Source organism: Lolium perenne, chromosome 7 (genome assembly GCF_019359855.2).
Source record: "Lolium perenne isolate Kyuss_39 chromosome 7, Kyuss_2.0, whole genome shotgun sequence".
Classification (NCBI taxonomy): Eukaryota; Viridiplantae; Streptophyta; class Magnoliopsida; order Poales; family Poaceae; genus Lolium; species Lolium perenne.
The window spans coordinates 292,006,714-292,034,122 of record NC_067250.2 but is presented as its reverse complement, the minus strand read 5'-3'; the positions used below and the strand labels follow the sequence as shown (position 1 = coordinate 292,034,122).

General features: G+C 45.5%; 5 protein-coding genes and 1 pseudogene across 6 annotated transcripts; 2 read left to right on the top strand and 4 right to left on the bottom strand.

Annotated features, from left to right (window-relative positions):
• Positions 1–659: 659 nt before the first annotated feature.
• Positions 660–3,292, bottom strand: LOC127312258 (protein HEAT-STRESS-ASSOCIATED 32). The gene is made up of 5 exons (XM_051342808.2): positions 3,039–3,292; positions 2,028–2,219; positions 1,719–1,929; positions 1,174–1,397; positions 660–1,080 (listed from the first exon to the last, which is right to left on the bottom strand). Exons 1-5 carry the CDS (start codon positions 3,195–3,197, stop codon positions 958–960), a joined length of 909 nt encoding a protein of 302 aa, XP_051198768.1. The 5' UTR covers positions 3,198–3,292; the 3' UTR covers positions 660–957.
• Positions 3,293–7,834: 4,542 nt separating this feature from the next.
• Positions 7,835–9,651, bottom strand: LOC127312259 (putative anthocyanidin reductase). 2 transcript variants are annotated; one of them, XM_051342809.2, is made up of 5 exons: positions 9,376–9,651; positions 9,129–9,299; positions 8,647–8,864; positions 8,408–8,567; positions 7,835–8,298 (listed from the first exon to the last, which is right to left on the bottom strand). In XM_051342809.2, the coding sequence occupies exons 1-5, from the start codon at positions 9,524–9,526 to the stop codon at positions 8,012–8,014; spliced, it is 987 nt and encodes a 328-aa protein (XP_051198769.1). In that variant the 5' UTR covers positions 9,527–9,651; the 3' UTR covers positions 7,835–8,011. The 2 variants fall into 2 exon arrangements, with proteins under 2 accessions (XP_051198769.1, XP_051198770.1); XM_051342810.2 differs by lacking the exon at positions 9,129–9,299.
• Positions 9,652–14,999: 5,348 nt separating this feature from the next.
• Positions 15,000–15,805, bottom strand: LOC127316849 (uncharacterized). Its single transcript, XM_051347318.2, has 2 exons — positions 15,602–15,805; positions 15,000–15,509 (listed from the first exon to the last, which is right to left on the bottom strand). The coding sequence occupies exons 1-2, from the start codon at positions 15,690–15,692 to the stop codon at positions 15,313–15,315; spliced, it is 288 nt and encodes a 95-aa protein (XP_051203278.1). The 5' UTR covers positions 15,693–15,805; the 3' UTR covers positions 15,000–15,312.
• Positions 15,806–18,621: 2,816 nt separating this feature from the next.
• Positions 18,622–20,772, bottom strand: LOC127312260 (large ribosomal subunit protein uL24c). Its single transcript, XM_051342811.2, has 4 exons — positions 20,571–20,772; positions 19,397–19,435; positions 19,092–19,319; positions 18,622–18,963 (listed from the first exon to the last, which is right to left on the bottom strand). The coding sequence occupies exons 1-4, from the start codon at positions 20,694–20,696 to the stop codon at positions 18,781–18,783; spliced, it is 576 nt and encodes a 191-aa protein (XP_051198771.1). The 5' UTR covers positions 20,697–20,772; the 3' UTR covers positions 18,622–18,780.
• Positions 20,773–22,499: 1,727 nt separating this feature from the next.
• LOC127312261 (beta-glucosidase 25) lies at positions 22,500–25,956 on the top strand. Its single transcript, XM_051342813.2, has 13 exons — positions 22,500–22,688; positions 22,782–22,848; positions 22,939–22,997; positions 23,645–23,720; positions 23,799–23,870; positions 23,970–24,057; positions 24,147–24,402; positions 24,500–24,615; positions 24,698–24,921; positions 25,005–25,036; positions 25,150–25,252; positions 25,341–25,449; positions 25,572–25,956. Exons 1-13 carry the CDS (start codon positions 22,566–22,568, stop codon positions 25,756–25,758), a joined length of 1,512 nt encoding a protein of 503 aa, XP_051198773.1. The 5' UTR covers positions 22,500–22,565; the 3' UTR covers positions 25,759–25,956.
• Positions 25,957–26,099: 143 nt separating this feature from the next.
• The window catches only part of LOC127315156 (beta-glucosidase 25-like), a 67,584-nt pseudogene continuing 66,274 nt past the window's right edge, over positions 26,100–27,409 (top strand).

Below are 27,409 nucleotides of genomic sequence, written 5' to 3'. Positions count from 1 at the left end.
AATACTGATTACTCTAGTCTAGTAAATTTCCGAGGAATCCTAGAACCGCCACCCTTATTCTTTGTTGCGAACTAACCGCCCCCACGCCGCCATCCGCCGTCCATCGACGACGCATCCACCGAAATAGCAAACGTCATGCGCACCGGTGACATATGAGCAATGTGGTGTCCACTATTGCCACATAGCCATTACCCCAGGACCGACACAGTACGTGCAGCAGTCACGACCCACGCAACCCAGATTGAGCCCGCGTGGCCCAGATCGAGGCACGCTGACCATATTGGGCCCGCCGGCTTGTCGCCGGCGATCACCGCGCCACCGCGGTCCAACACTGAGAGCACCACCACCGCGCACCCATCGGAGCTTCACCCCCGATGCACCTCCTAGCCCTCCACCTTTGGTGGCCGGACACCGCCACCACCACCCACGTTGGGTGGCAGCGGCCAAGGGAGCCACCGGAGGGAGGTCTTGTGCTTGGGCTATTGCCCTCCGGAGCTGCCCCCGCGCGGGCGACCTAGGAGGAGGGAGGGGGAGGGGGGAGGAGGGAGGGGGCGGCTTGGAGGAGAATCTCCTCATCCACAACAAAATGAGAAGCAAGAAAATTGTACTGCTTCAAAAATCTCCGATCTCCAAAGTTGGTCAAGAAGATTTAGCGAGACTGCAAGAGGAAGGGCAGATTTCATTCAGTACAAGGGTAAGAAAGTGCATGAGCATCCCCATGATAGGTACACATCATCCATTCACGACAAGTCCACACCAGAGACACCACAGTACAGAACACAAACTATCGCCTTATTTCTTGCTACTAAGTACCACCACGCTGCCTCAGTTCCAGAACTCAACTCCATCAACACATCGCTTAGGTCTCAGCACAGCTCACATTGGAAAGACCGTCACATCAGGAGGAACTCAGCTCCATCAACAGATCGCTCAGGCCTGAGTTCAACTTATCAGTGCTTAGAAAGGCCGTCGCACCAGGAAGAACGGCGAGGTGAGCAAGGGCCGGCTGCCCCTGCGCGTGTCGAAGCCTCGGAGGCGCTCCAGATTCATCACCTCGGAGTGGTCGGCGAAGAGGTTCACCTGCTCTCACAAATCATTTCCAAGGATCAGATCATAGGATCAAATCATTTCCACTCTTTTGCAGTTTCAGGGAGGGCAGGGGAAGGTGAGTACCCGTGGGCCATAGCGTTTGACGAACCACTCGGAGGTGTTGGCGTTGGATGTTTCAAACATGGTCTTCTCGAGCCCGAGGCGGCCGACAATCTTCGCGACTATGTCTGCCCTCAGAGAGTCTGTGTGCTGGCAAACGTCGTCGGCGTCGATCATGATCATGTCTGCACCTGCCTCCAGGCATCGCTCGGCTCTCCTGATCAACAGATCAACATCTTCGACTCTTTCTGCACAAGAACGGCACAAAATGCAAGCATGTGTTGCAAATATTATTTTTCCGAAGCAGCATGTGTTGTAAATAAGGGATTGCAATGTAGTTATCTGATGAAGGAAAATAAGTGTTGCTAAGTCTCTCAGAGAAGCAGTCAAAAGAACACAGTAACAACAATATTTTCATGATAACAGAGAACAAGATACCAACATTTATCAATGGCCGACTCATATTGATTTGAGAAATGCACGCAATATTCTCTATGGACTGAAGACTGACATAGCACTGCATTAACATGAGTAGAGACTACAGAGGTCGTGTTTCTAATTCTAGTTACCTGAGCTCTGCTTCACTGGAGCTATGTAAGCCCCAAACGCCCTATCACCAGATGCAGGAATATCAGAGCTGTCAAACTTCACTGAAAACAGGGGCTTCGCTCGCAAACCGCTACTCTTTATCAGGCGGACTAATCGCAGTATAGCCTCTTCAGGGAGCTTGAGAGATCCAGCGTTCAGCTCAATGGTGTCAAATCCCAACTCTTTGCACTCCTGCAACAATATATTACATGTCATGTACGTGGCTTCAGACACGTTTGTGCACATCAGCACATATGGAACACACTTAGACCATGGTAATGCCAAAATACCTCTACATATTGCTTGAAAGAAGATGGTCCCTGGCGCAAAAGATGCTCTGCCCAATCACCTGTGCTCACGTACATCTCATGCTTGTGCGCCAAATCGGTGATCTCTCTAATCAGTTCTTTTCCCATTAGACTATGAGATCCACCAGAGAACTTGAGACCGTCAACAAATGGACCGACAGACTCCAATATTTCCTGAAATAAAATACCGCAGGCTTGAGATGTGCAGCCAGAAATGACTATACATAGTGAAAGGATGCAGCATAATTATTGAGCAACATAGCCGTTTAGTAAGTGGGAACTCAATAAAGAAGCTACGGAGTATGTGTCTTTGTTCTCATAATTCCTGCTGTATCTTCAGATTTTCTTAATAGCATTCAGGATGGTTCATCTTTTATTTGAAGAATGTGCGCAACATTTCCCTTCCTTCGAAAGGAAACAACAGGGAGCCTGAATCTGAATTCACGCTCAAAATGAGAAAACTACACCTGCAGATGGCGAAATGAAAAAACTGTGCACAAGAAGTACAGTACAGTCCCATTTCGCTAACACATCCTCTTTGCAGGTGCACTCTGTCTATCCATCTTCATACGACTCTCTTATACTACATGCCAATCACACTCACACCCGATAAACCTAGATCCTCGCGAATCTGAGCGAAAACATATACTCTACGTCTTTGCCAAAGTACAGATCAGGTAAAATAAACTGTAAACCCCAACAATTATCCATAAATCGAACCGTAATCGGCATACGCTCCAACAGTCCGACAATCCTATGCACTGAGGACCTAATCGCACGACCAATTAAGCACCAGACGGGGCTTCGATTTGAATTCGGAAGCAGTAAACTGCTGATTCCGAACCAAACGCGCGCGTGTCAGACAGAACGCAGCGCAGAGGCCCGGAATCGAACTACGCGCGCCTCAAATTCGCTACGATGCAATGCGGCACAAGCAGGGACGGATGGATGCGTGCAAACGGGGGGTAGGCGGGCTAGGGGTGGCGGACGGACCTGGAGCGCGAGGTGGGCGGGGCGGAAGGAGTAGTCGGGGCTCCTCATCTCCGTCACGCCGTAGCGCCGCGGCTTCTCCGGCCGGTCGTCGTCGCCGTCGGCGCCGTGGCCGTGGCCCTGCAGCGAGAGCGCCACCAGCTCCTCTCTCCACCCCCTCATCGTCGTCGTCGGCGGCGCCTCGATCTCCCTCTCGGTCGGCCGATAAAGAGCAATGGAGAAGAGGGTGGAAGCTTGCCGCTGCTTCTGGAATCGCGTCGCGTGATAACGACATCTGGCCTGAGTGCCTGACGGGTCATCTCATCGGTGGGACCGGCCACGGAGGCTGTCCAGTCTTCTGGGCTGTGTTGGGCCAGGACGATTTGTTCGAGAGTCATCCGCTCAGATGGATCGTTTGCATGCGGGCAGGCCCATAGTTTTCTGCAGCCAAACTAACAGCCTTTTATAGGCTAAAAAAATAGCCGCTTTATTTTGCATCCATAAATACATGATATTTATCTGTAAATAAATTTGATAAAATATTTATAATTTAACCCCAAGTGTTTATAAAAATATTTTGTTTGAAAAAATGTAGAGTCGATGTATTTTTCTGGAAAAATACTTTCACGATAAGTACGTTGCAAACGTATCTATAATTTTTGATGCTCCATGCTTATTTTACACCAATTCATATATATTTTGATTGCACTTCGTTACACTTTTACATGATTTCTGGCACTAACCTATTAACAAGATTCCACAGTACCAGCTCCCTGTTTTCTGTTGTTTTTGTATTTCAGAAAAGTTGTACAGGAAATATTCTTGGAATTGGACGAAACAAAAGCCGAAGTCAATATTGTACCGAAAGGAAGACGAACTCCCAAGGGGGGTCGAAGAGGCGCAGCAGGGTGCCCAAACCACCCCTAGGCGCGACCTGGACCTGGCCCGCGCCTAGGGTAGGTGTGGGGTCACCAGGCACCCAACCGACCTAAATCTTCCGCCTATATAAAGCCTTCGACGAGAAAACCATGAATATACAAGTCTCCTTTCACGAAAAGTTTCGTCGCCGTCGCCGTCGTCCGGACGAGTTTCGGGGGTCAGAACTGTAAGGGTATTTTACCCTTATCCATTATTTTGGTAACTATGACACCGTGCTAGAGTATTCGGTCTAATACATTTCTACAAGATGATTCCCAGGTATTAGCCAATGAGGTATAATGGTGTATCAATGGAACAAGAAGGCAATAGGAGAACCCCCCCTCCCACTTCGATGCAAAATCAACAAAGGGTTTTCAGCACCCAGCCGGTCTATGGCCCGGTCAGACCGGCCCTGGCACCGGCCAGCCCGGCGCAGACTGGCCCCAGGACCTGTGCCAACCGGACGATGTCCAGTAAGCATCCAGAAGTGGTCCGGTCATCGTCCGGTCGCCGGCCCGGTCTGGACCGGATCCGTCCGGTCGCACGCCCGGTTGGGCCGAGTGCTGGGCCGGGCGCCCCGGCGCCAACCGCCCCCCTCGCTTGTGCCAGCCGGAAGATGTCCAGTATGTCCCAGAGCTCGTCCGGTCGTGGTCCGGCCCCTCCTCCGGTTTGGACCGGCCTATCCGGTCCCTGGCCCGGTCCGATCGGGCCCTCGAAGAAAATGCTGATGTGGCAAGTCAACAACGGTCATATTTCAAGTGACACTATATATACTCGTTCTTCTACCTCTGAAGGGGTAGGCACTACACTACAAGCTGTTCTTGAGCTCTCTCTCATACTCCATTGTTAGAAACACCAAAAGCCTCAGATCTCCCTCTTCCTCCACCCAAACTCAAATCCCTCCGGTGAAACGATAGAGGAGGATCCGATCTACCGTTCTACCAAGCCAAATCTCATTCCCCCTTGTATTCATCAAGAAGCTTGCTCTCTAGGGTTCCTTGGAAACCCTAGGTGGGCAAGAGTGGTCTGGAAGCATCCGAGCTGTGGATTTGCTCCTGACAAGATTGTGAAGGTTTGGAGGCTACCTCAAAGTCTACCACAAGTGAGTGAGCTATTCCTTCGTGGGATAGGCTCCGGAGAATAAGGTGAGCCTTCGTGGCGCGGGGAATCCTTCGTGGGACCTCCACTCCTCCGAACGTGACGTACCTTCTTGCAAATGAAGGGAACACGGGAATAAACGCTCATCTCAGCGTGCTATCGGTTATCTCTAACCGAACTCTTTACTTGTGATTTAACTGCCTGTGAGAGCCTTCGTGCTCGAGTTAATTGTATCCTCATATAGGTTATTTCACCTAGTTTGCATTAGGCTCACCTTTATATTCCGCAAAGCCTAATATTGCAAAGAAAGAATTAAAATCTGTAGAAACCTATTCACCCCCCCCTCTAGGTTTACCATCTCTGAACTTTCAATTTTAGAAAAATTGTACATGAAATATTCTCGGAATTGGACGAAACAAAATCCGAAGTCAATATTATACCGAAACGAATACGAACTTCGAAGGGGGGGTCGTAGAGGCGCAGCAGGGCGCCCAAACCACCCCTAGGCGCGACATGGACCTGGCCGCGCCTAGGGTAGGTGTGGGGCCACTAGGCACCCCACCGACCTAAATCTTCCGTCTATATAAAGCCTTCGACGAGAAAACCCTAAATATATAAGCATCCGTCCACGAAAAGATCCATCGCCGCCACCATCGTCCAGACGAGTTTCGGGGGTCAGAAGTTCCTGTTCCGGCACCCTGCCGGGACGGGGATTGACCCTCGGAGCCACCTCCATCGACTCCACCGCCTCCACTTCGACTCCATGATGGTTTGTGAGTAGTTCCCCCTGGACTACGGGTTCTCGGCTGTAGCTAGTTGGTAACCTCTCTCCCATGTATTTCGATACAATGATCTCATGAGTTGTCTTACATGATTGAGATCCATCTGATGTAATCGGTGTTGTGTTTGTTGGGATCCGATAAATTGTGGAATTGTGATCATTTTGTTCATCATATTATCATAATACTATTATTTAAGATCTTGCATGCCCTCCGGTACTTGTAGTTACCTTGATCAAGTAGTTGCATGTATCTCCAAGAGGGGGTATTTATATTCGATAGTGGGTTCATGCCTCTAGTTTTCTGGAAGAGTGACATTTAACTTCTAAGATTGTAGATGTGATGTTGCTACTAGGGAGAAAACAACAATGTTTTGTCTAAGGATAATTCTATTGTTTACTTTACGCACATTGCTTAATACGATAGTCTGTTGCTTACAACTTAATACTAGAAGGGGTTCGGATGATAATCTGAAGTGGATTATTAGTCATAGACGCAGTTGGATTGTGGTCTATGTAGCATATAGTAATGATTGAATATTAACATCTGATGATCGTGCTAATGCCAAATATTTATATTTAAAATTTGAGTTGAATTCCTACAAAACTTATGGCATCCAAATAGACCATCGGACCTTAAAATTTAAGAAGGATTTGCACTATAGCGATTGTGGCCTCCACCCGCAACTCCTTCATCCACAATCCTATCCTTCCTCACCTCAGCCTCCTCTCCCCCTCACCTCCGCCTCCTCTAGCACCCCGTATTTGGCGTGCTCCCGTTCACGCGCCTTGTAATCTCTCTCCATCTGACTCCCATTGTTGCTCTAATAACCGACGATACCTCTAGTAGTGCCAATTTGGTATGTCACCACGTTCAGATAAGCCTTTTCACTAGCAATGCTAATCACTATTATTACCTCTGCTTCCAAAATGTAAGTCTTTTAGAAAGGTGAATTAGCTTTCTAAAAAGGCTTACATCATGAAACAGAGGTAGTACCTACTAGTTGCTCTGTGGGTCGAGCGCTTGTCAGTCGTCTTGTCATCATCCCTCTACTCTTTGTGCACCCTCTATCCCTAGCTACTATACACTACTCCCTTCGGTCGGATTTAATCGATGCGGAGGGAGCCTGCACATGCATGTTGTTTCTCCTACGCATGCGTCAATTAATTGAGACAAGCGGTAGTATGTCTTATCTTCTTCCTATGAAACAACGCAGCACCGTGGCACCAGATTTCAAAAGTACACTCCATAGAAATATCTTTGATATCGGCCCATAATCGGGACCCACTTGAGGCCATGTTCGTCGGAGGAGTTTTGACGGGGTTGCTTGGGTATTATTCCAACCCACTCAAAAACACTAAAAACCATTTCGGTGGGTCAGTGTTTGATGGGTGTAGCCCCATGTGTAGCCCCAACGATCCCCAAAAAACACGTCGAAACATGTTGGGTCGAAGTGGATATGTGACACGCCTCTTCGCTTGCATTTTTTACGCATCGCGATGTCGCAAGCGCAGCTAGTTCGCACTACCATCACCGGGGCGACTTCCTACCAAACGAAATGGGTTGGGGAAGGGATTGGTGAGGACGTCGCTATGAGGAAAGGGGATTAGGTTAGGGGAGTGTTTTCACCAAATCATTGGGAGCTAATATTTGCAAACCACATTAAACCACTCCTGCGAAAGGCCTCGTAGTTTTTTTCTTACACCGCCGCCCCAAAACATAAAGAATGCTTTAGTTTGCACTTTGTTAATGCATTGCCGGACGAGACTAAAATGTGCAAATTTGGGTTTTTTTGTGTGTGTGGAGGGATGGGGATAGACGTATTTTGTTGTGTGTTGTTGATAAGAAAAAGTTAAGCGAGCATTATATTTTGGGATATGGAGGGGTACTTCAAAATATTTGAATAAGTTTATTTCAGTTTGCCTCAAATATGGTCAACAAATCGATAATCGAGCCTTCCCAACTCAATACTCATCCCAGTTCCCAGCGGAAGCAGCCTTATTCGACTTATGCGGTTATGCTAAAACCCCATTAATCACAGCCATCATCAGGCTGCTCCAAGAAGCCATGGTCAACACACTGCGCAACAGTGTCCCTGAAGACATCCTCCACGTCGTGCTGGAACCTGAACCCCATATCCAGCAGCCTCTTGGACGACACCACGGACGGGCTGGAACCATCGAATTCCTCGCTCGCTCTGCATCAAAACTTTCCAAGAATCAGATCACAGAAAAAAATCGAAAAACACGTGAAAAACCATAGCTCGATTGCTTGCCGTTCTGCTGGCTTGAACGGTGGATAGTGCGAGGAGAGGAGCCGGGCGATCTGGGCCATCCCGCGGCTCCCGCCGGCGCACAGGTACCGCCCCTCGGCGGCCGGCGCGTCCATGAGGAAGACGTGCGCGTCGCAGGCGTCCTGGACGTGCGCCAGCGGCACGCACCCGAACCTCGCGTGCACCGACGCCAGCAGCGCGTGCAGCTTCGGGTCTCCTGCAGCCAGCGTCGGAGAAACTATCAGAGATTCAGAGTCAGAGTAAAAATGTACTAGCGTCCTAGCGAGACGTGTGTTTCTGAAGATGCATGTTCAGTGTGCACGTACGTGTTACGGGGGAGAGGAGGAGCTGCACGCTGGTGGGCACGGCCGGCGTCAGGAACGGGCCGGCGACGGTGGGCAGCACGATGGAGACGAGGTGGATGCCGTTGTCTCGCGCGAACGAGAACGCCGCCTCCTCCGCCAGCCGCTTCGACAGGATGTAGACCTGCGCATTGCATCGTGTCAGAGAGCAGGTAGCTAGCTGCTTCATGGAGTTTGGCCAGATCGTTGGTTGTCACAGTTACCCAGCCGATGGGCTTGGTGGCCCAGACGTCGTCGAGGTCTCGGAGGCATGACTCGTCGACGACCCCCTCCTCCGCGCCCGCCGCCGCCGCGGAAGACAAGGTGCTGACGGAGGAGGTGAAGATGACCCGGCGGACGGTCCCGGCGCGGACGCAGGACCGAAGCACGTTGATGATGCCCCGCGTCGCCGGCTCCAGCACCTGCGACCTCGCCCGCTCCTCTTCATGCAAGGACACATGATCAGTGACCATAGGACACGAACAGTACCGTGATGTGAATCATGTGAGTATACCGTGCACTGCCTGGTCAAAACTAGATCCGACAAACACGCACACTTAATTCGACCGGTTTATTAGTCCTTCGTGTACGTTCCCTAGGGAGCTCTAGATCGAGATTTAGCTCGGACTATGGATTCTTTCTGCCGTTCTGCGCGTTACATCAACGACGGAGTGATCAGAAAGTCAACATGGTGGCCGCGGCTTACCGACGTGGTGCTGGTCGGGCGCTAGGTGGAGGTCCATGGAGGCGGCGACGTGGAAGAGCGCGGCGCAGCCGCTCACGGCGTCGTCGAAGCTCCCTTCCTCGGCCATGTCCGCCCGGAACACCCTCAGCCGCTCCGTCCCCTCCACCGCCGACAGCGTCCGCCACGCCTTGGCTGCCACAGTACGAGCGCGCCACCTTATAAGCCATGGCCACTACACCGATCTGGGCGCGCCTACGTACGTACGTACCTGGATCCCTCGCCGTGGCGTGGACGCGGCGGCCCCGCCGCAGCAGCGTGCGGACCAGCCACGAGCCGACGTAGCCGGTGGCGCCCGACACGCACACCGGCGCCGCGGCATGCTGGCCATGTTCCGGCGAGCCACCGCCAACGCTGCCCATCTCTTGACCGCCCTCTCGCGCACGGCGCTTCCTTTGTCTCGACGGTGACGCGAGTGGATCGGAGGAGCTGTCAGTCCACGCTCTTTCTAGACTTGTACTTGCCCGGCTTCGTGTGAGGAAGACAGCTAGGGTACCACTGTTCCACTTACTCGTATGGAAACAAAGCACGAATGCTGTTATTGAGGAGTACCCAACAGTGGCTAGCTCGGTGGCTAGATCGTCGTGTCAGCACCCTGCCGGCCGGTGGTGGCGTCACCATGCACCGGACCGGAGACGAGAGAGGCCGGAGAGCGCCGCTGGTAAGGTCAAAATGCCTTTCCATGGTGGGTTCCTTCTCCCTGTCGATGTCACACAGATCTCCCTGGGTGCGGGTGCAGTCCACGTGCACCACCACACCCTGCCGGGATCCGCGCGTCTCAAGATGTGCATCGCCTTAATTAACTTTTGCACTCACCGCACTGCCGCGACCTCACCGGCGGCGAAACCGACACGACATCGAAATGCTATTATTAGGCACTGGATAACTCGAATTACTCGACATTGGCTGTTCGGAAAATTGGAAATGGTCGTGGAAATATCTTAATCTAGGCAAACATGGAAAGAGTTGTGGTAAATATCCGGGGCAGGATCCATTTTACAAATAGAAATACAAATGTGGAATTGAATTTTGAAACTATGTTAGCTCGCCCAATATGCCAATTACTTAATAAAAAAAAACTAACAAGATGGTCAAATGTATTTTTCTGTGATCGATTTTCTGTATTTTATTAGTTATATTTATCCCTATACGACACAGAGTCTATTACTTCCTTATCTTTGTATCCTTTTTTAATTGAGAGATCATCTCGTCCACATCCATACTCGAGGAGCTAGCATTTGCTATATATTAATTACTCAACAAGATCTATATTCGCATCGGTATTTATTTTCAAAATATAAAACGGATATAGAAAAGGCACTATCCGACCCGTTTGCACCCTTGTTATTGCCCTAGTGCATAGTGCAACCCGTGGTCCCATATCAATTGTCACCTAAAGGATCCTGCTATGTTTAGTATCTTCTTGGGTTCAGAGTGTATCGTAATGTTTTGTCATTAATGAGTAAAAATCGACTACACAAATCTCCAGCGTAAAACAACCAAATTCATTGGTACTATCTTACTTATGATACTCCCTCCATCTCAAAATATATGACATATAAATCTATTTAAGCCAAATCTCACTAAGTACTAAATACTGAATGGATACATAATGAAATTATATCTCTTTTCTGAGGAATTAACACATACTTAACATGGTCTAGAAGACACACAACATAATTGAACTATACTTTTGCCTCATATTATACAAACTAATGGAACGTTGCTCGTGTTGGAAGGAAATATATGTATCAAACATATATGTATAAAATAAATTTTGTTCAAACAAAGGACAAGTATTGAGTGCAAATAACACACATGTAAAACAAGTAGTAGATGATTTCAGCAATCTCATAACCCGAAAGTGTAGCCAACACATATACACCACTCTTTTGCGTGTAAAACCCTCAACTTTAGAGGAGAAAACACAGGGCAAACCCACATAAATCTTCCTCCACTCTTATTAAATGTGAGATATAGCGAGTTCTTCTCTAGTGAGCACTAGTGCCTCTCTACATCAACAGAGAACATATCTTAGAACACAACATAAAAAATTAGGGCGACACAAGAGATTGACATTTGAATAATCTAACCAAAGATTGTGGAATTACAACTTGAAAAGACGAAGTAGTGGGATGTACTTAACAACCTTGTGGGGGAACACCTATTGCTCGATTTCTAAGTTCTTCCTTACACTTTCTCGCCTTGTTTTCTCTCTTCTTCTTTTACTAATGGAGGATAAACCAAGATTTTCTTTACTCTACTTAGTGGTGGCTGGATGGAAGCTTAATGTTCCTCTGTCTACATGTGCAAAGCCCAGAATGCCTCTAGATCATAACCCATATGGTATATGGGTGGTGCGCTTTAGGCTTCCTAAAAGGCTTCATATTGGCATCTCTTCTCATAGTCCACATGAGGAGGATATCCCAACCATTGTGGTGCATATATTGATAATAATTCTGTATTGTACACCTTCATATTTCGGCATATATAGTTGGCCAAACTTAGCAAGCATTGCATTTGACTAAATTTGTAAGTCATGTATTTTTAGATAAATGAGTAGAGAGGCATTTTCTCGAGGAACATGCCCATGATCGACGTAGAGATATCAAACCATGCACTATTGTTCTAGAGATAATATTCATTTAAATAATTATTAAGGAGATCAAGATTTTCTAACCTTTTACATTTATGACAATTCTGAAGTCATGTTGGAATATTCTCATGGGAGATTTAGAAAAAATAAGGTGTGTGAAGTAGCGACCAACGTGGACCGATAATGTTTGCAGATTAGTGAAAGGGGTCTGTCGAGAAGCCATTGCGAAGCATAAATGGGGAGGAGAAAAGCAAGGTCACCTAAGAAGATAGGATTTGGGTTGGGATGTTTTAGGGTTATGATTTCATTGAAGACATTGTCATCTCGAGATTCCACTGAAGGCACTGTCTTTCGGAGATAGAAATCAAACAACATCTATTCAATTGCTTCCACATAAGAATTCCAAATGCAAGGCCTCACTATGATGACCAACAGTTTGATTTGCGGCAAATATCGCACCATGGTCCAAGACCTTGTCCTAGCTAACCTTTCAAGATAGGGCGCAACTAATAACCTCGCAAAGCGTGGAATCCCCCAACCCGCTACTTAGCTTCTCTGACATTTAGCCTGCGACTACTGAACACATCTTTGTGACTTGGAACTTTGCAAACTTGTTTAGTGATTCGGTGCAGACGACCATGGGCAATCCTTCCGCCCGTGTGCATTTACCTCAAGCTATTCACTCTGAGATCAGATCCACAAACACCTTCTACTTCTTCCGTCTAATGATTTCCCGACACGAAAGTCTGCATTTCACCTCTCATTGTGGATGCTCTAGAAGGAGCGAGACACAAGATTTTTCAATCATTAATGAAGTACACACAGGTTTTCGATGGGATCATTTGATGAGGCTCACACTTGGCAGTCCAACTTCCAACCTTCCAAACTTTGTTCCTCTAAGTTGGGTGTTTAGTCTAGTAACCATCTCCATAATGGTGATTTCATCTCTCTCACCCTAACGTGCCGCGTGTGGCATGTTTTGTATGTAGCAACTAACTAAAAATGATTCTCCCCGTAGACACACATATTATATCGTCAAAATATAAGGCATCACTTTGTAGATCAAACCTCTCTTGTCTCCATATTTTGCCGCCACACCGGCACCATGGAGCCGAGGGGAGGTATTCTCGTCTTGTTAGGCCCACATTATGTTGTATTGCTTTAGTTTTGGTATCCTAGGAGCGACCTTGGGACGTTGATAGTTTTGTTGTCTCGAATAGAAGATAGATTTAATTGAAAGGAACAATTAAGGGGCATTTTACGGTGCAATTTACTGGTCACCTGGTCTAGTAGTATTGAATCATATCCACCCTTAATTACAGGAATATTTTATGCAATCAGTTTTGGTAGTTTTTAGAGGCAATTTCCTTCTACTATAATTGCATGATATTCAATTTTATTTTATGTATATCTTGGGAAGGGTAAGTCTGCCATATGTCACAAACTCATATATATTTCAATCATTCTTAGCTTGATCAAGCTCCACACTTCTATTTACTATAACTTATGGGATTATTTTGAGTTAAAATCAGGTGTGTAGTATTGGACAGAGCGGTAATAATTTGACGGACCCTGTTTCCTACAATATAAGTTGTTATTATGCTTTCCAACCTTTATAAGATGTTATTATAACATACTAACTGATATATCGGTACAAATAAAAGTTTTCGAAAGTCTCGACAATTTTGGCTATCCACGTCTCGCCGTAAGCCACGGGACGTCTCAAGGCAAGCCCAGGAGGACATGTGGTGCCATCGCGACGAAGTCCCCGTCTCCCAGCCCCGGTCCCACCAGGTGCCACTCCGTGAGATTCCCATGTGCTTCCGTCTCTCAGGTGTGCGTCTCCTTTACTGTGTCGCTCGACGATGAGCTTCCATGCCTCCCATAAGTCATGGATGCTTGGTAGAGAATCATTCTATGAGGTTTGTTCTAAGAGCGGGAGGCTTTCGGTTTTTTCGTCTACTAGGCCTCGCCATTGCACGATGTAGCCTAGGTAGGTTGTTATCGCTCTGACTAGTCCTTCCAGGAAATCGTGATGTGGGCCCGCTCGAGCCGGAGAAGCCCTCTCACATATTGTACCCGCACCTGAGAAGCCGGCTCGTTGCCATGCCACATGTACCGGCGACTAACGAACTCCCATGTTTCGCGCCGATGCAATGCCTACAAGATAGGTCTCGCCATATTTTCTCTTCTTGTTAACTAGAAAATTTAAAATTTAAAATTTAGAAGTTCTGAACTTAAAAATACATTAAGAAGAAATAAGAAAACGGTGGCTAAGTCAGGCCTTGAAGTTGAGTGTAAAATTTACTAGGACGCGCTACATGTATCTCGTTTTTCTAAAAATAAAAATGGCATTTTAAAGTTTAAAAAATATAAAAATATATAGATGTACAAAATGTTGAGTTATATTAGTGTGCGAAATTTTAACTCTAGATACCATATATCCGAGGTTGTGCAAAAATAACAAAATCTGAGTTGAAATTTTTCTATGGTTGTAGATCAGAACATTTTCAACATACAGATTTATTTTTAGTTTTTTCTTGAAACTTGAAATGCTATTTTTGAATTTTTCAAAAAATAAACTACATGTAGGTTGGACTAAACTTATGGTTTTCTCGGGCCTTGAAGCCAAAACATCCCCAACGGTTTGTTACTGCCTAGACATAGAGCTGCATGTTCGTCAAAACTTTCAACCTCTTATAAACTTTCTTTGTTCTTTTTTATTAGAGATCAGAAAGTTACTCATCACAGTGATATAGATAATTAATTTTTCATTTCTCTACGATTTCTATGTTGTTGATCTGAATTAGGTACCCACACGCGCCTAATTTATTTATACGAAATTGGTATATGAACTATTAAAAAAAATAAAGGAATGTCAAGGTAAGGAAACTAGCTATTATATGGAAGGTTCCTCGGTGAGGGACTTGACGTGTTCATCTACCAAATTTAACCCTCGGTGGAAAAATACTAGTCCTTCAATCAACAAGTATTTATCAGTCTAGACCATAAGATCAACCAGGCTGAACGGTTGGCGTTTATTCATCCCTACGGTAAAAAGCCTCACAATTAAAGGCACTCGTGGTATCCGATTGTTCTTTTTTTTTCCCTTAGATCGGAAGGAATTTAGCGCATCAAGTAGAATTAAGCGTGATAGAAAAAGATGTAGTGGTGTCCTTTATTCACATGCATAAGCCTATAACACAATATGACAATACGTTACATGAACCGCACCGATCAATCTCAAAGACGTCAAACGGATATATTTGACAGACCAAAACTTGCAAGAGAGCGTTCTACAAGAACACTGTACATGGTAACATGGATATGCCCCCACCTTCTTTTTAGCACGTACAGTACTAGTACTACCACCCCCGTTTCATATTATAAGCCTTTTAGCAATCTATTTTAATTTGCTAAAACGGTTTATGTGGAACAGAGTGATACTATTATTAATCAAGCTAAACCATAATTAACCCCGAGTAGTGCTTACAACACGTCCGTATGAAGGGCAACATCACTGCCTGCTGCATCACAACGTCTGGTGCTCGATCAGTTGTGGACCTCCACCGCCGGCCGGTACATCGGCTCCGGGATCTCGTCGGCGTTAGAGCAGCAGAGGCAGCGACCGTCCCGCCGCCCGCAGCAGCCCATCTTGCATCCGCTGCCGTGAGCGTCGGCGCCGCTGACACCACCATGGTGATAGTGGCCCCGTGGCACGCCGGCTTCGGCCTCCTCCTCCTTGGCCTCTGCATCAACATAAAGCCAGAAGCGTGCATGTATGTAAGCAGCAGCTATCAGGAGTCATTAGAAATTAATTAAGCAGTACGCGCGCGCTCACGAGTTCGGCCAGCTGCGCCGCCGGCGACGAGGAAAGCGGCCGCGAGCAGGAGAGTAAGCACGACGAGGAGGAGACCCTTCGTGGACGCCATGACTGCTCCTCTCGACCGTTGCTGTCTAAGGTTGAAGCTAGCTACAAGTAGAACTGGCTCCTGTGAATTTATAGACGCACAATCGAGGCCGGCCAATGGAGGTTTGGATTAGATTTAACTTAGAGGAGAACTGAGCAGGTTGAGACTTGAGAGGCTGCGGGCTGGCTCTGATCCAAGGGATGCCGATGGCGAATTCCACGTGCTTGTATGTACGTGGACGCAGGGGCCCCAGGGGTACGTGAGTCCTGACTGAGTCGTGACTGGGACGTGAGTCGTCGACTGGGAAATGCATGTACGAGATGCAGTAACGGTCTTTATCCCTGCTCGCAAGTTGCAAAGCTCCAGCACTATTATCTGCTGGTGTATGTACAAATATCTAGCGAGCGCAATATCTTGAATATCTGCACGACAAAAGCATCCCGTGCATGTATAAACCAATCGCGACATGGCATTTTTAATCCAGATTCAATCCACACCTAGAGAAAAAAAAAAGAGAGCTATGTCAGTGCCAACGGCTCAATTTACACCAATTTGAATCTATTTTTCTCGATACAAGAAGGATACTCTCCGCACTGCAGCGGGGATTGTCTTAGGAACTTTGTTATGTAAACTCAAGTGTATAGAACACATGAAGCTAGCGGACATGAATATGCAAGATTCGATTGGAGTCCCAAATTCAATTGACGTGAAATAGTTATGTATGTAACAGAAAATGGACAATTGGGTGGTCGAAAGAGTGAATGATGTGATAGCTTGCATTAATAGATACTCCGTAGAATAATAGATGACACTTTTTTTTGAGGGAATAATAGATGACACTTAGCTTCCATATATAGTGGTTGTTCACAACAAATGGCGTTGCCTAGTACATACTGACTCGTATTTAGTACAAACTTATACTAAATTCGAGTCAATTAAAAAAGAACGGAGGGAGTACTACACAATGCCATCTGTTGTGGCAACCCAAATTTTCGGGACTCCCTTGAGTTTGCCCAACTTATGTGTTTTGGTTGACCGGTGAGGTTTGGTCCAAAGAGATGCTTCTTGTTTGTGGAGCTCTACGACTCTACGTTATGCCTGGGAGTCAAAAGTGTTCGTCTCTAGCGCCTTTCCTGAAATATGCTCCCTAAATTTTATTTGTGGTTTACAACCATACAAATACAATTACATACTTCATGCCTCTATAAATCTAATGCAGCGATTAAATCGTGACTAGGATAACAATATCACCAAATACATATTGTAGGCATATTTCCTTCTCAAATGTGTATCTTTTGATCATCTTCATCTCAACCTCAATGCATTGGCTTTGATCTTGTGTTTGTGTATAATATCAGCCCAATATAGCTCCATTTGCATTTTATCTTATTGTCTTGTTCAATTGCCTTCTTTTGTTCCTTTACCTTCGTCATTGGTTCCACCATCACTCTTTTTTTTTTCCTCGTGTAGCTTCTCTTCGGCCTTCCACATTTCCTCCTTAGCTCTCTTCTTCTCACCGATTCTCAATTTCAGATCTTCGAGTATGAGCAATTTTCCTTCTATACAATGGTGAAGCCCGACTTTCAAACCTCTAATACCGCATCCACACATAAAATTCTACGATTTTTGCAAATCAAATTCAATCTTCACATGAGCAAACCCTAGAAATGCATCTCGTTAGAGTCAGAGGTGTTCTCGACGACATTGAGGGGGTCGCTGTCCTTGTTCGTGGACCACGAGGCCATGGAGCCAAAGCCGAGCTTAATGAAACGACGTGTGATGGCAGGACAAACTCTGCATGCCTCTTTGGTGGTTGGAGCATTGGATGGAAACTCGGGAATGAAGGAGTGGTCGGGACACTACGAGTAGGGTAGTGGTCAGGACGCGTAGCCTCAAGAAAAGCTGGCCAAACTCTGCATGCCTCTTTGGTGGTTGGAGCTTCCACGTGGCTAGATAATGAGGGAGTTGATATTTAAAGTGCCATTATATAAGGATGGGTGTTTTTAGTCCCTTCCCAAAGAAATTAGGGTTTGAGAAGTGTTTTGGGACTCGGTTGGAGCACCGTTTCAGCTTGTTTTGCTAGAGCATAAACTAGGATATATAGCTTGCGTGAGTGCTCGTGTGGTGGAGTTCAGCTCTGTCTCACGATCATAGGTAGTATCATGCATGCCATGTAGGCAAAAATCTTATGTGGCACATCAATTAATGAGGAGAGATGTGAGAGTAGTATCATAGGTAGATACGGTATCATAGCACGTAAAACTATAAATTTTAGTGGCAAACACATCATGTACACATATTTGCATTGAGATTCTACAAAACATTAAATAGGATGAAACTATGATACTAATTCATGATACTATGCATTGTAGGTGTTGTATCATAAACTAGTATCATATGTATGATACTAGTCTATGATACTTCCCATTGTGACTAGTCTAAGGCTGATGATGTTTCTCTTATAACTTTGTAACTCGGGTCTCTTCCCCTAAACTTAATACAAAACACGCTAATCTCTTACGGGTACTCGAAAAAGAAAATGGGATTGGGAACGACTACTGGGACTCTCCTGGAGATGCTATCGGAAGCCTCAGCGTTTCGGCTCTGGGAGTACCTCCTCTGTTTGTGTTGCTTCCGTAAGGCCTTTTCTGTTCTGATATCTGTACTGCCAAGTCAGACCATACTGGCAGTGGTTAATTTAAAGAGTAAATCACATATATCCAGTACTACAACCTACCTGCGGCGTCAGCTTATCAGGCAGAAAATGTGTCACAAAGTTCAGCCCGAACAATATCCTCCAAACACGGCAAGCTTCTGTGGCTATCATAGACCATCTCGTCAGATTACCAGAGCACTAGTGCTGCATTTCCAGTCGATGACTAGCAAAACTGGTGAATGATCACATACGAGGTATACTTCTGGACAATACATTACGATTCATGCAAACGACTGAAACGAAACAGAGCCATTTCAGCTGGTAAAAGGGCCGCATGTCATGTGTTGCAAAAATGGTGACAACCGTGTAGTAATTTACAAGAAAGACTCTGAAGCTAAAAAAATTAACACAAGCAGAGTTCAGAGCATGCGCAGTGCTTCTGTGCTACGATGGCTACTCCGAATCTCCTTCCTTGAACACCTTCGCCCAGTTCTCGACGCTGTCGATTACTTCGCCAGTCTTCTTCAGGTAGCGAACCTTGGTGCCGTCCTCGAGGAGTTTGTGCCCAACTCTACTCGTCACGTTCTTCTCCTTTGAGAAGAGCATCATGTTCGAGCTGTGAATGGGGCCTTCGATCTGACCAAAGGGAAATTACAAGTCTGAGGTAATACTTGTGACACCGAAACTAGGTTCTTGCTAGGGATATATGCAACTTTGCAAGGCAGAAGACATGAAAAGAAGTTTCAATATAAATATTTACTGACCATGACAATTTCACCTGGTTCATCATCTGTTCCTTTCTTGTGCTTTGACTTCATGTTCAGGTCCTTCACTATCACAGTGCTGTTGTGCTTGTAAAGACGTACGACTTCCCCAACCTTACCTTTCTCACGGCCTGCAATGACCTGTACTGTGTCGCCAACCCTAACATGCATCTTGTGCAGCATAGGAAGACTGTTTGGTTTGCACTTCTTCCGTTCCCATCGCTTAAGCTGCAATGAGAAAGGATTGTTTGTCACTTAGCAGTAGCTAATAAATTGTTAGATGTTAAACCCAGTTTAGTACTCACTCTCATTTCAATTGGGCTAGTCTTCACCATAAACCTGACCTGCATATCAAATTTATGTACATATTGTTAGAGTTTCATATGAAAGAACATAATGATCCACTTCAAAGAAAATAAAAAGGGAAACATAAATCAGTCAAGTCGCTAAACTAACACAGAGGTCACGACGGTCCATTTAAACTGTATGGTCATGCCTTACTTTTTAGTACGGGTTTATTTCTTTCCTTACAGCATAAGTACCAAGCTCTGTCGGACTGTCGGTATAAGTTCATTTAGAATTTGTGGTCTCACCATTTTCTTATTACCCTTTTGTGGTACCTATATTCACTATTCAGTAGGATTTGTACCCTCCTTTTCGTAGAATCAGCTATGAGTGAAATAATCTGAAAGTAGGCTATGTTAAACAGGTAAGACACACTGAAGAGGACATAGCAGTGACAGCATGTCCAGCATGGGTCAAAAAAGTATAGGCAGTGCTATGCTTATAATATATGAAAAAAGGAATCCCTACAATATACAGGAGTGTGGCAACTTTTTGCCATAAGATATCGCCTGAGTTAACTGAGCTAGATGTTAATTTATTTTTCACCATTTGTGATTGACAGAATGAACACAAAATTTGAGTATGAGATAGTATGTTTCCAGCAGCCCGCAGGTTAGAACAAAAACTCAAAATACCAGTTCTTTAAGGTCAATTGCCCAAGAGGATACAATAACAGAAATGAACATGAATGTCAATTACCCGACAAATCTATAACCTTACTTTCGTTGGACGTCAGTAAATTGGATGTTCACCATTTATAGTGCACTCGGCACATTTGGCACAAGACGGAATTTGCAGGTATAAATTGAAACCTATTCTGCAGTACATGGGTGGAAGCACAATCTGCCAAATATTACATACATAAAGCACAATTTTCCCAATTGACCTGCATAATTAAATTTAGTAGTTCAAACTCTGCCAATTCCCATTCAACCCAAATGTTGGTTGGCCCAAGCTGGCCAGTGTAAACCTTAAACGGGCCAGCGAGCAACACTGACATCACATTATCGTGGCCATGCGACATTCGTATCGACCTCTAGGATTCTAAACCCTGATACAATGCAAGCTAGCATCTCCCGCGACAGGGAGAGGGAAATTAAGACAGAGCGGGGCAGGGCGGCAGAAACAAATTACCCCAGACGGCGCGGCGGAGTAGGTTGCGAGCGGGTTTCCCCAGAAGGCGCTGGTGCTGGCCGTGGCGCCGGGCGCCGAGATGGAGAGCGCCCCCATGGCCCCCTGCAGCGCCGCCATTCCAGCCATCCTCTTCCTCACTCACTCACTCGCTCAGAGAAGACGCAGCAGCCGCAGCGGATAACGAAACGCCTTGTCAGGATAACGGAAGCGTCTTCTGCTAGTTATTATAGCTGGGCTTCAGAACTTAACGGGCCGGGCCTACGGAAGTAAGATTCTAGTGGGCTCAGCCCCAGATGGTACTACCGAAATCTAGCCCAGCCCATCGTCTATTCCTATTCCTTCGTTCACTCAAAAAAAAAAAGACTCCTCTTCCTCCTCGTGGCGTCAGCCGTCGGCGTCACCGGAAGGACGCGGGCTCTGCTCCGCTCCACCTGGCGACGCCACACGCCACGCGGCACGCGACATGCCCGTTTGCTTCCCGTTGACGGCGGAGAGCCGCTTCCGGCTCCTGGCCCCTCTACGCCGCCGCCGACGCGCGCAAGCCAAGCGACTTTTGCCGTACAGGCAAGCACCAAACCGCCGCCCCCTCCATTTCCTTTTTTAAGTCTTGCCGGAAAAAATTCTCCCTTTCCGGGGTGGTGTAGATATCGCGTCACGGTGATTATTCGCCTGGGCGGTGGCGGTGGCCGGTAGGCCGGTGGCCGGTGGGTGGGCGGATAGGTGTCGCCGATTTGTATCAGCCTCGTGTCTTTTGCAATATTCAGCCCCAATCTACGGGGAAGAGGACGGCGACGTGCCACCTCCGATATTCTCTAGTACCACTACTTCTCTAGTCATGTCGTCGACAAGCATTTCACCCAACGTTCGGAGTCTACCCATGTTCCCCTCAACGGCCGCGTTTCTCTCGTTCTGCATTACTCTGCGACGAGCCATATCCCCGTAGGATATGCATCAGCCAAGCAACGGCCATGGATAGCAATTAGCATGTTACATGTGCACCTCCCCCGCATTCTCTATTTCTCTTGCAGCTGGGCTAGTGCAGCAGCATGTTCTTCCACCGGATCGCTATCGCCGAATCCATCCTGTCCCTCTCACGTAGCTACCACCGGATTTATCAAACTGTTTCCTGAATTGTTCCTGCCGTGCAAGCAAGCCACTCCGTTCCCCATGGGACAAGTGCGAGTGCGACTGCACAGGTGTCACATTGACAGGTTGGGCCCCTAATCTCTCGGAAGATTCTTCTTGCCTCGTCGCATTTCTATAACAGCACGCCCATTATTGAAACGCATTGTGATCAGCATGTAAGCGGCCACCACTTGTTTTGTCCGTACACAGCGATGCTGCCTAACTAATTTTTTGTTTTTGCGAATTATGCTGCCTAACTAAATGGATAGCAAAAGGTTTGACTATTCTATATTTGGATAATCGCTGTAGCTTCCTTCTCATCGTTATCACTTGGCACCGTGGCACTGATAAGGCATGTGTAATATCTTGCGGGGATCATGCTCTTTCTCTGCAAGTAGTAGTAAATGATGTGGCATTATCTCCAGGTGGCCGGGTCAGTTATGCAAGAACTCTGCACGATTCTAAAAACTGGAGTGGATTGCAAAGAAGAGGCCCAGGCTTGGCTCTGCAGTTATGATCCACTAAATCTGGAGTGCGGGGGAACCTCTAATCAGCCTGAAACTCTTGCGCGCAAGCAAGGCTTGCTTTTGCTTCACTCATGTGGCACTTCGAACTGGACATGTCAAAGCAGTTCCCCCTTCTCTTGCTGATCACAGGTGCTGTTGACAGAGATATCGCAGCCTGTGGCCTCCGGAAGAGTTACTTAGCACAGACGCACGTTGGGGACTAGTGAAGCTCATCCTTCAGTTGCCTCCCACGCTCACCAACTCACCAAGGTTTATATATATATCTCTAGCTTGTGCTCCTGTCTGGTACTCACTCATGGAATAAAGGCATTAGTGGGTAGTGCTTCCAACTGAAGGAAACGCCATGGGTTTCTTACCGCTGGTTCTGGTTCATATCCTTGTCAGCTTTGCCGCTTGTGCTGGGGCCATAAGGAGAGCAGACTTCCCTCCCGGGTTTACCTTCGGCACAGCTTCTTCCGCTTACCAGGTCTAGTACTGGAAACAGTCTTCTCTCCGATTTCAGCTGACGTGCCTTTAGTTTGTTTTATCTGATAGTAGTTTTTGGTCAATATGTTACCAGTACGAGGGCGCTGTCAATGAGGGTCAACGCGGACCTACAATATGGGATACTCTCGCGAAACGACCTGGTGCAGTGACGATGATCTGTTGTAAAAAGTACTCTAGCCTGATAGTGGCAGCTGTATCCAAATTATGACTGAATGTCGTCTTCTCTACAGGGCGGGTGATAGATTTCAGCAATGCAGATGTTGCTGTTGACCATTACCATCGTTACAAGGTGAGTTAATCAATGAATCTTTACTTAATCTGTTTATGTGATTTGGTTCATTCCTTTGTTATGTTATATGTAAGCTGGAATTTCAAATCTACCTCAATCAGTGATGATACGTTTGCAAAGTCCTGTGCACTCCAATCTTTTAGATAATGTCTTGTTCATTCAGTGATACGTTTAATGATGGCAAGCTTATTAGAGGTTATGCTATCAACATGTAAGAGAGTCCATTGATACCTGCATTGCTGACAGCTGTTGAATTTTGTTTTGCATGCCTCTCATTTAATCAACCTCTGTTAATTTATACAAGCTGAAAGGACTTCTGTATTTTCAGTTAGTTTCATGTTTTTAATCATCAATGTATTTCTGATTAGCATCATTTTGGTAACTTCGTCTTGTCCTCTCCATTTTAATTCTGTAGACAGTTGAGACAGTTAACTTACTACCCCAAATCGCAAATACACTTATGAAGCACCGTTTTTTCTAACATTAAGTCAACAGGGAGACTACTTATAAGTGTTCCGAATGGGGTGCCATTTTGGATCGGCAATATCGCTATCTGAAATAGAATATTTCTTGGTTGATAATGAAATATGAAGATCAGCCACACCAATAGATTATCTAGAGCTGACAAACCTAACCCTGACTGGCAGGAAGATGTTGACTTGATGAAGGATATTGGCGTGGATGCATACCGGTTCTCTATCTCATGGTCACGCATCTTCCCAAGTATGTATGAAATAAGTCACGCAATTTATTTATATTTTTTACTTTCCTTGCTAAATGTATAGATGATTTGTTTGCCAGATGGAACAGGCAAACCTAATGAAGAAGGATTGAGTTACTATAACAGCCTCATAGATGTTCTATTAGATAAAGGTATTCTGTTTTCTACATTTTCGTATCTGCACTTTGGAAAGTTGCCAACTCCCATTTTTATGATTGCCCTACTTTAGTATTTATATATTTGTCAATCAGGTATCCAACCATATGTAACACTCTTCCACTGGGACCTTCCGCAAGCACTGGAAGACAAATACGGTGGCTGGTTAAACTCGCAAATTGTGTATGGAAGACTTAAATGATCTATGTAGCATATAAATTATTTATTTTACGAAAACTGGTTTAACTGATCCAGAGAGCTAAATTTTGCAGGGAGGATTTTGTTCACTATGCATCTACTTGCTTCCAGGAATTCGGAGATAGAGTGAAGCACTGGATAACTGTTAATGAGCCCCATAACTTTGCAATTGATGGTTACGATTTTGGCATCCAAGCACCTGGGAGGTGCTCCATTTTGTCTCATTTGTTCTGTAAGGATGGTAAATCATCAACCGAACCGTATATTGTAGCCCACAACATACTCTTGGCTCATGCTGGTGTTTTTCATACTTACAAGCAATATTTTAAGGTAATCTATTTGTAAACACATCTTTTAAGTAATTTTTCTCTTAGAGGATGATAAACAACAAAGAAAATAAATGCATACCTTTATGTGCGAATTGCAGAAAAAACAAGGAGGCCTCATTGGAATTGCACTTGATTCCAAGTGGTATGAACCATTGTCAGATGTCAATGAAGACAGGGAAGCGGCAGCACGGGCAATGGACTTTGAGCTTGGATGGTGAGACCAACTTGATATGACACATAAGTTGTTTTCAAATGTAATTGAAGTAGATAAACATTTTTCCTGCGTTTGAATACAGGTTCTTGGATCCCTTAATGTTTGGCCACTACCCTGCCTCCATGCAGAAACTTGTAGGCGACAGGCTGCCTCAGTTTTCAAATCAGGAGTCACAGTTAGTATCTGGCTCACTAGATTTTGTAGGCATAAACCACTACACAACATTATATGCTAGGAACGACAGGATGCGGATCAGGAAACTTGTAATGAATGATGCTTCAACCGATTCTGCTATCATTTCAACTGGTCAGTCTTGATAAATGAAGATATCATGAACTTCCCAATCCATTGTCAGTATTACTGATATCCTCTCTGCATGCACTATGCAGCTTACAGGAATGGAAAGAAGATAGGAGAAACGGTAATATTTGCACAACTATTTCTTCTATTGCATCAAATTTACTCTCTACATTTGTTTGACATCTATTTAATTATATGTTTATTTAAAAGAAATATTTATTTATCGACTTTCAGGCAGCATCAAGTTGGCTGCACATAGTTCCCTGGGGCTTGTTCAATCTGATGAAACATGTTAAAGAGAAGTACGGAAATCCACCTGTGTTCATTACCGAGAATGGTAGGTAACTGAGATTGTACTGTTCAGTGTTCACAGGCTATTAGTGCCTTAAGAGAGTTGATGGTGTTTGACAAGTTGTTTATGGCAGGCATGGATGATGCAAACAACCGGTTTTCCAGACTAGAAACTGTCCTGCAAGATGATAAAAGGATACAGTACCACAATGACTATATGTCTAGCCTCCTAGATGCTATAAGGTGAGGTTTCATTTCTTTGCGGATATTACTAGAACTGAATCACCAACACCACACATGATCCATGGTACCAGTATGCTTTTCCAGCTTGATGCTTAAGTACTCTGCAACCTGAATTACTGCAGGAAGGAAGGTTGCAATGTCCAAGGTTACTTTGTATGGTCGCTGCTTGATAACTGGGAGTGGAACTCAGGGTACACTGTGCGGTTCGGCCTTTACTATATTGACTACAACAACAACTTGACAAGGATACCCAAAGCGTCAGTCGAGTGGTTCAGTCAGGTTCTGGCCCAGAAGACTGCGATCATGTAGATAACAATACACTGTTTCCCCACTGTCCATTAAGTGTGCAACTGTGCATAATTGACATTTACACACATATCTTAGGTGCAAAAAGTGTAACTCCCAGGTTCCCGACACAACCGTCAACCTTGCTGTTGAACGGAGTCACTGTTGTTGTACTTGTACATTGATCTTATAGAAATAGAAGAGAATTACAGCTTTTGAAAACCCCATTTCCATCCAATTTTGCTGATGTATGTTTGATGCTTCTGTTTTGTCCCCAAATATGAATTGACAGTTATATGCTCAAAATGTCTATTGAAATTTGAGCTATATGGACCATGATGATGCCCAGAACAAGTGAATAAGATATGGCTTTGAACAAGAACGCTGGGGATGGTGTTGGGCTGTTGGCTCTGGCAGGTCAGCATATTCACTTCCCCTTGAAATTTCCAAAATAGTTTCATGCTTTACCAAACGGGGCTTTGCATAGGCAATCTTGGGTGAAGTTAAACCAGTCTTATGAAAAAAATGAGACTATCATGCAAACGAGTCATCTGATCATTCTCTGAGAACCACCGAGGCCTTCCCGTCCTGAACCTTATCATCTGACTACGAAGTGGCACACACACACTTGACACACAAACTATGGACGTGTTTGCGCCTACCCAACATCCTGTTCTTGCCTTTTGGCATTTATAATTCAGTCTCTTAATCAACTTGGGCTGGCATTGGGCTTTGAGCAAGTATATTACATTTTTTTTTTTCATCAATTATGGATGCAACTTGCCCCAGCGCATGCTCCACCCCCATGCTCTTTCCTGAGGCATTTCGCAACTCGTTTTTAAATCAACTTCATCAGCGGTAGAGCTTGGACCCAAGTTAATAAATTCTTGCTTTAATCAACTTGGGGTTGCAACTGATATTTGACCAAAGTATTTTACTTGCCTAAAGTATCCTGCAACATCCTGTCTGGTACTTGTTTACTGAATAAATACATCAGTAGTTTGAGCTTCAAAGTTCAAACTGCAGCAAAACACCATGGTTGTTGGCACTGGTTCTTCATATCCTTGTCAGCTTTGCTGCATGTGCTGAAGCTGTAACAAGGGCAGGTTTCTCTCCTGGTTTTACATTTGGAACAGCTTCTTCAGCTTACCAGGTCCAGAGTTGCAAAAACATTCGTCTCTCTGATTTCAGCCGACGCGGTTTGAGTTAGTTGTCTGATAGTTGTTTCTGGTCATTATGTTTACCAGTATGAGGGTTCTGTAAACGAGGGTCTACCTGGACCTACAATATGTGATACCCTGACGATGCAACCTGGTGGCAATTTCTTGCAAAAAAAAAAACTACTACAATCTGATGTTTGTCGAAGTTCTGAATGGATGCCATCTTTTCTACAGGGCGTGTGGTAGATTTCAGCAATGCAGATGTTGCTGTTGATCACTACCATCTCTACAAGGTGTAATCAATGGATCTCTATTTTTTATGTCATTTTGTTCATTCACCGGTCTCGTTATGCTATATAAGCTAGAATTTGGACCTCCTGCCTTAATCATTGATGCTGGTTTTTTTACTGTAGATGGTTGGTTTGTAACATGTTCTTGATCCAAAGTTTGGAAATGCATGGTGTCTCGAAAAACATTTCTAAGAAAATGCAAAAACCTTGTGTCTCGATGCATTG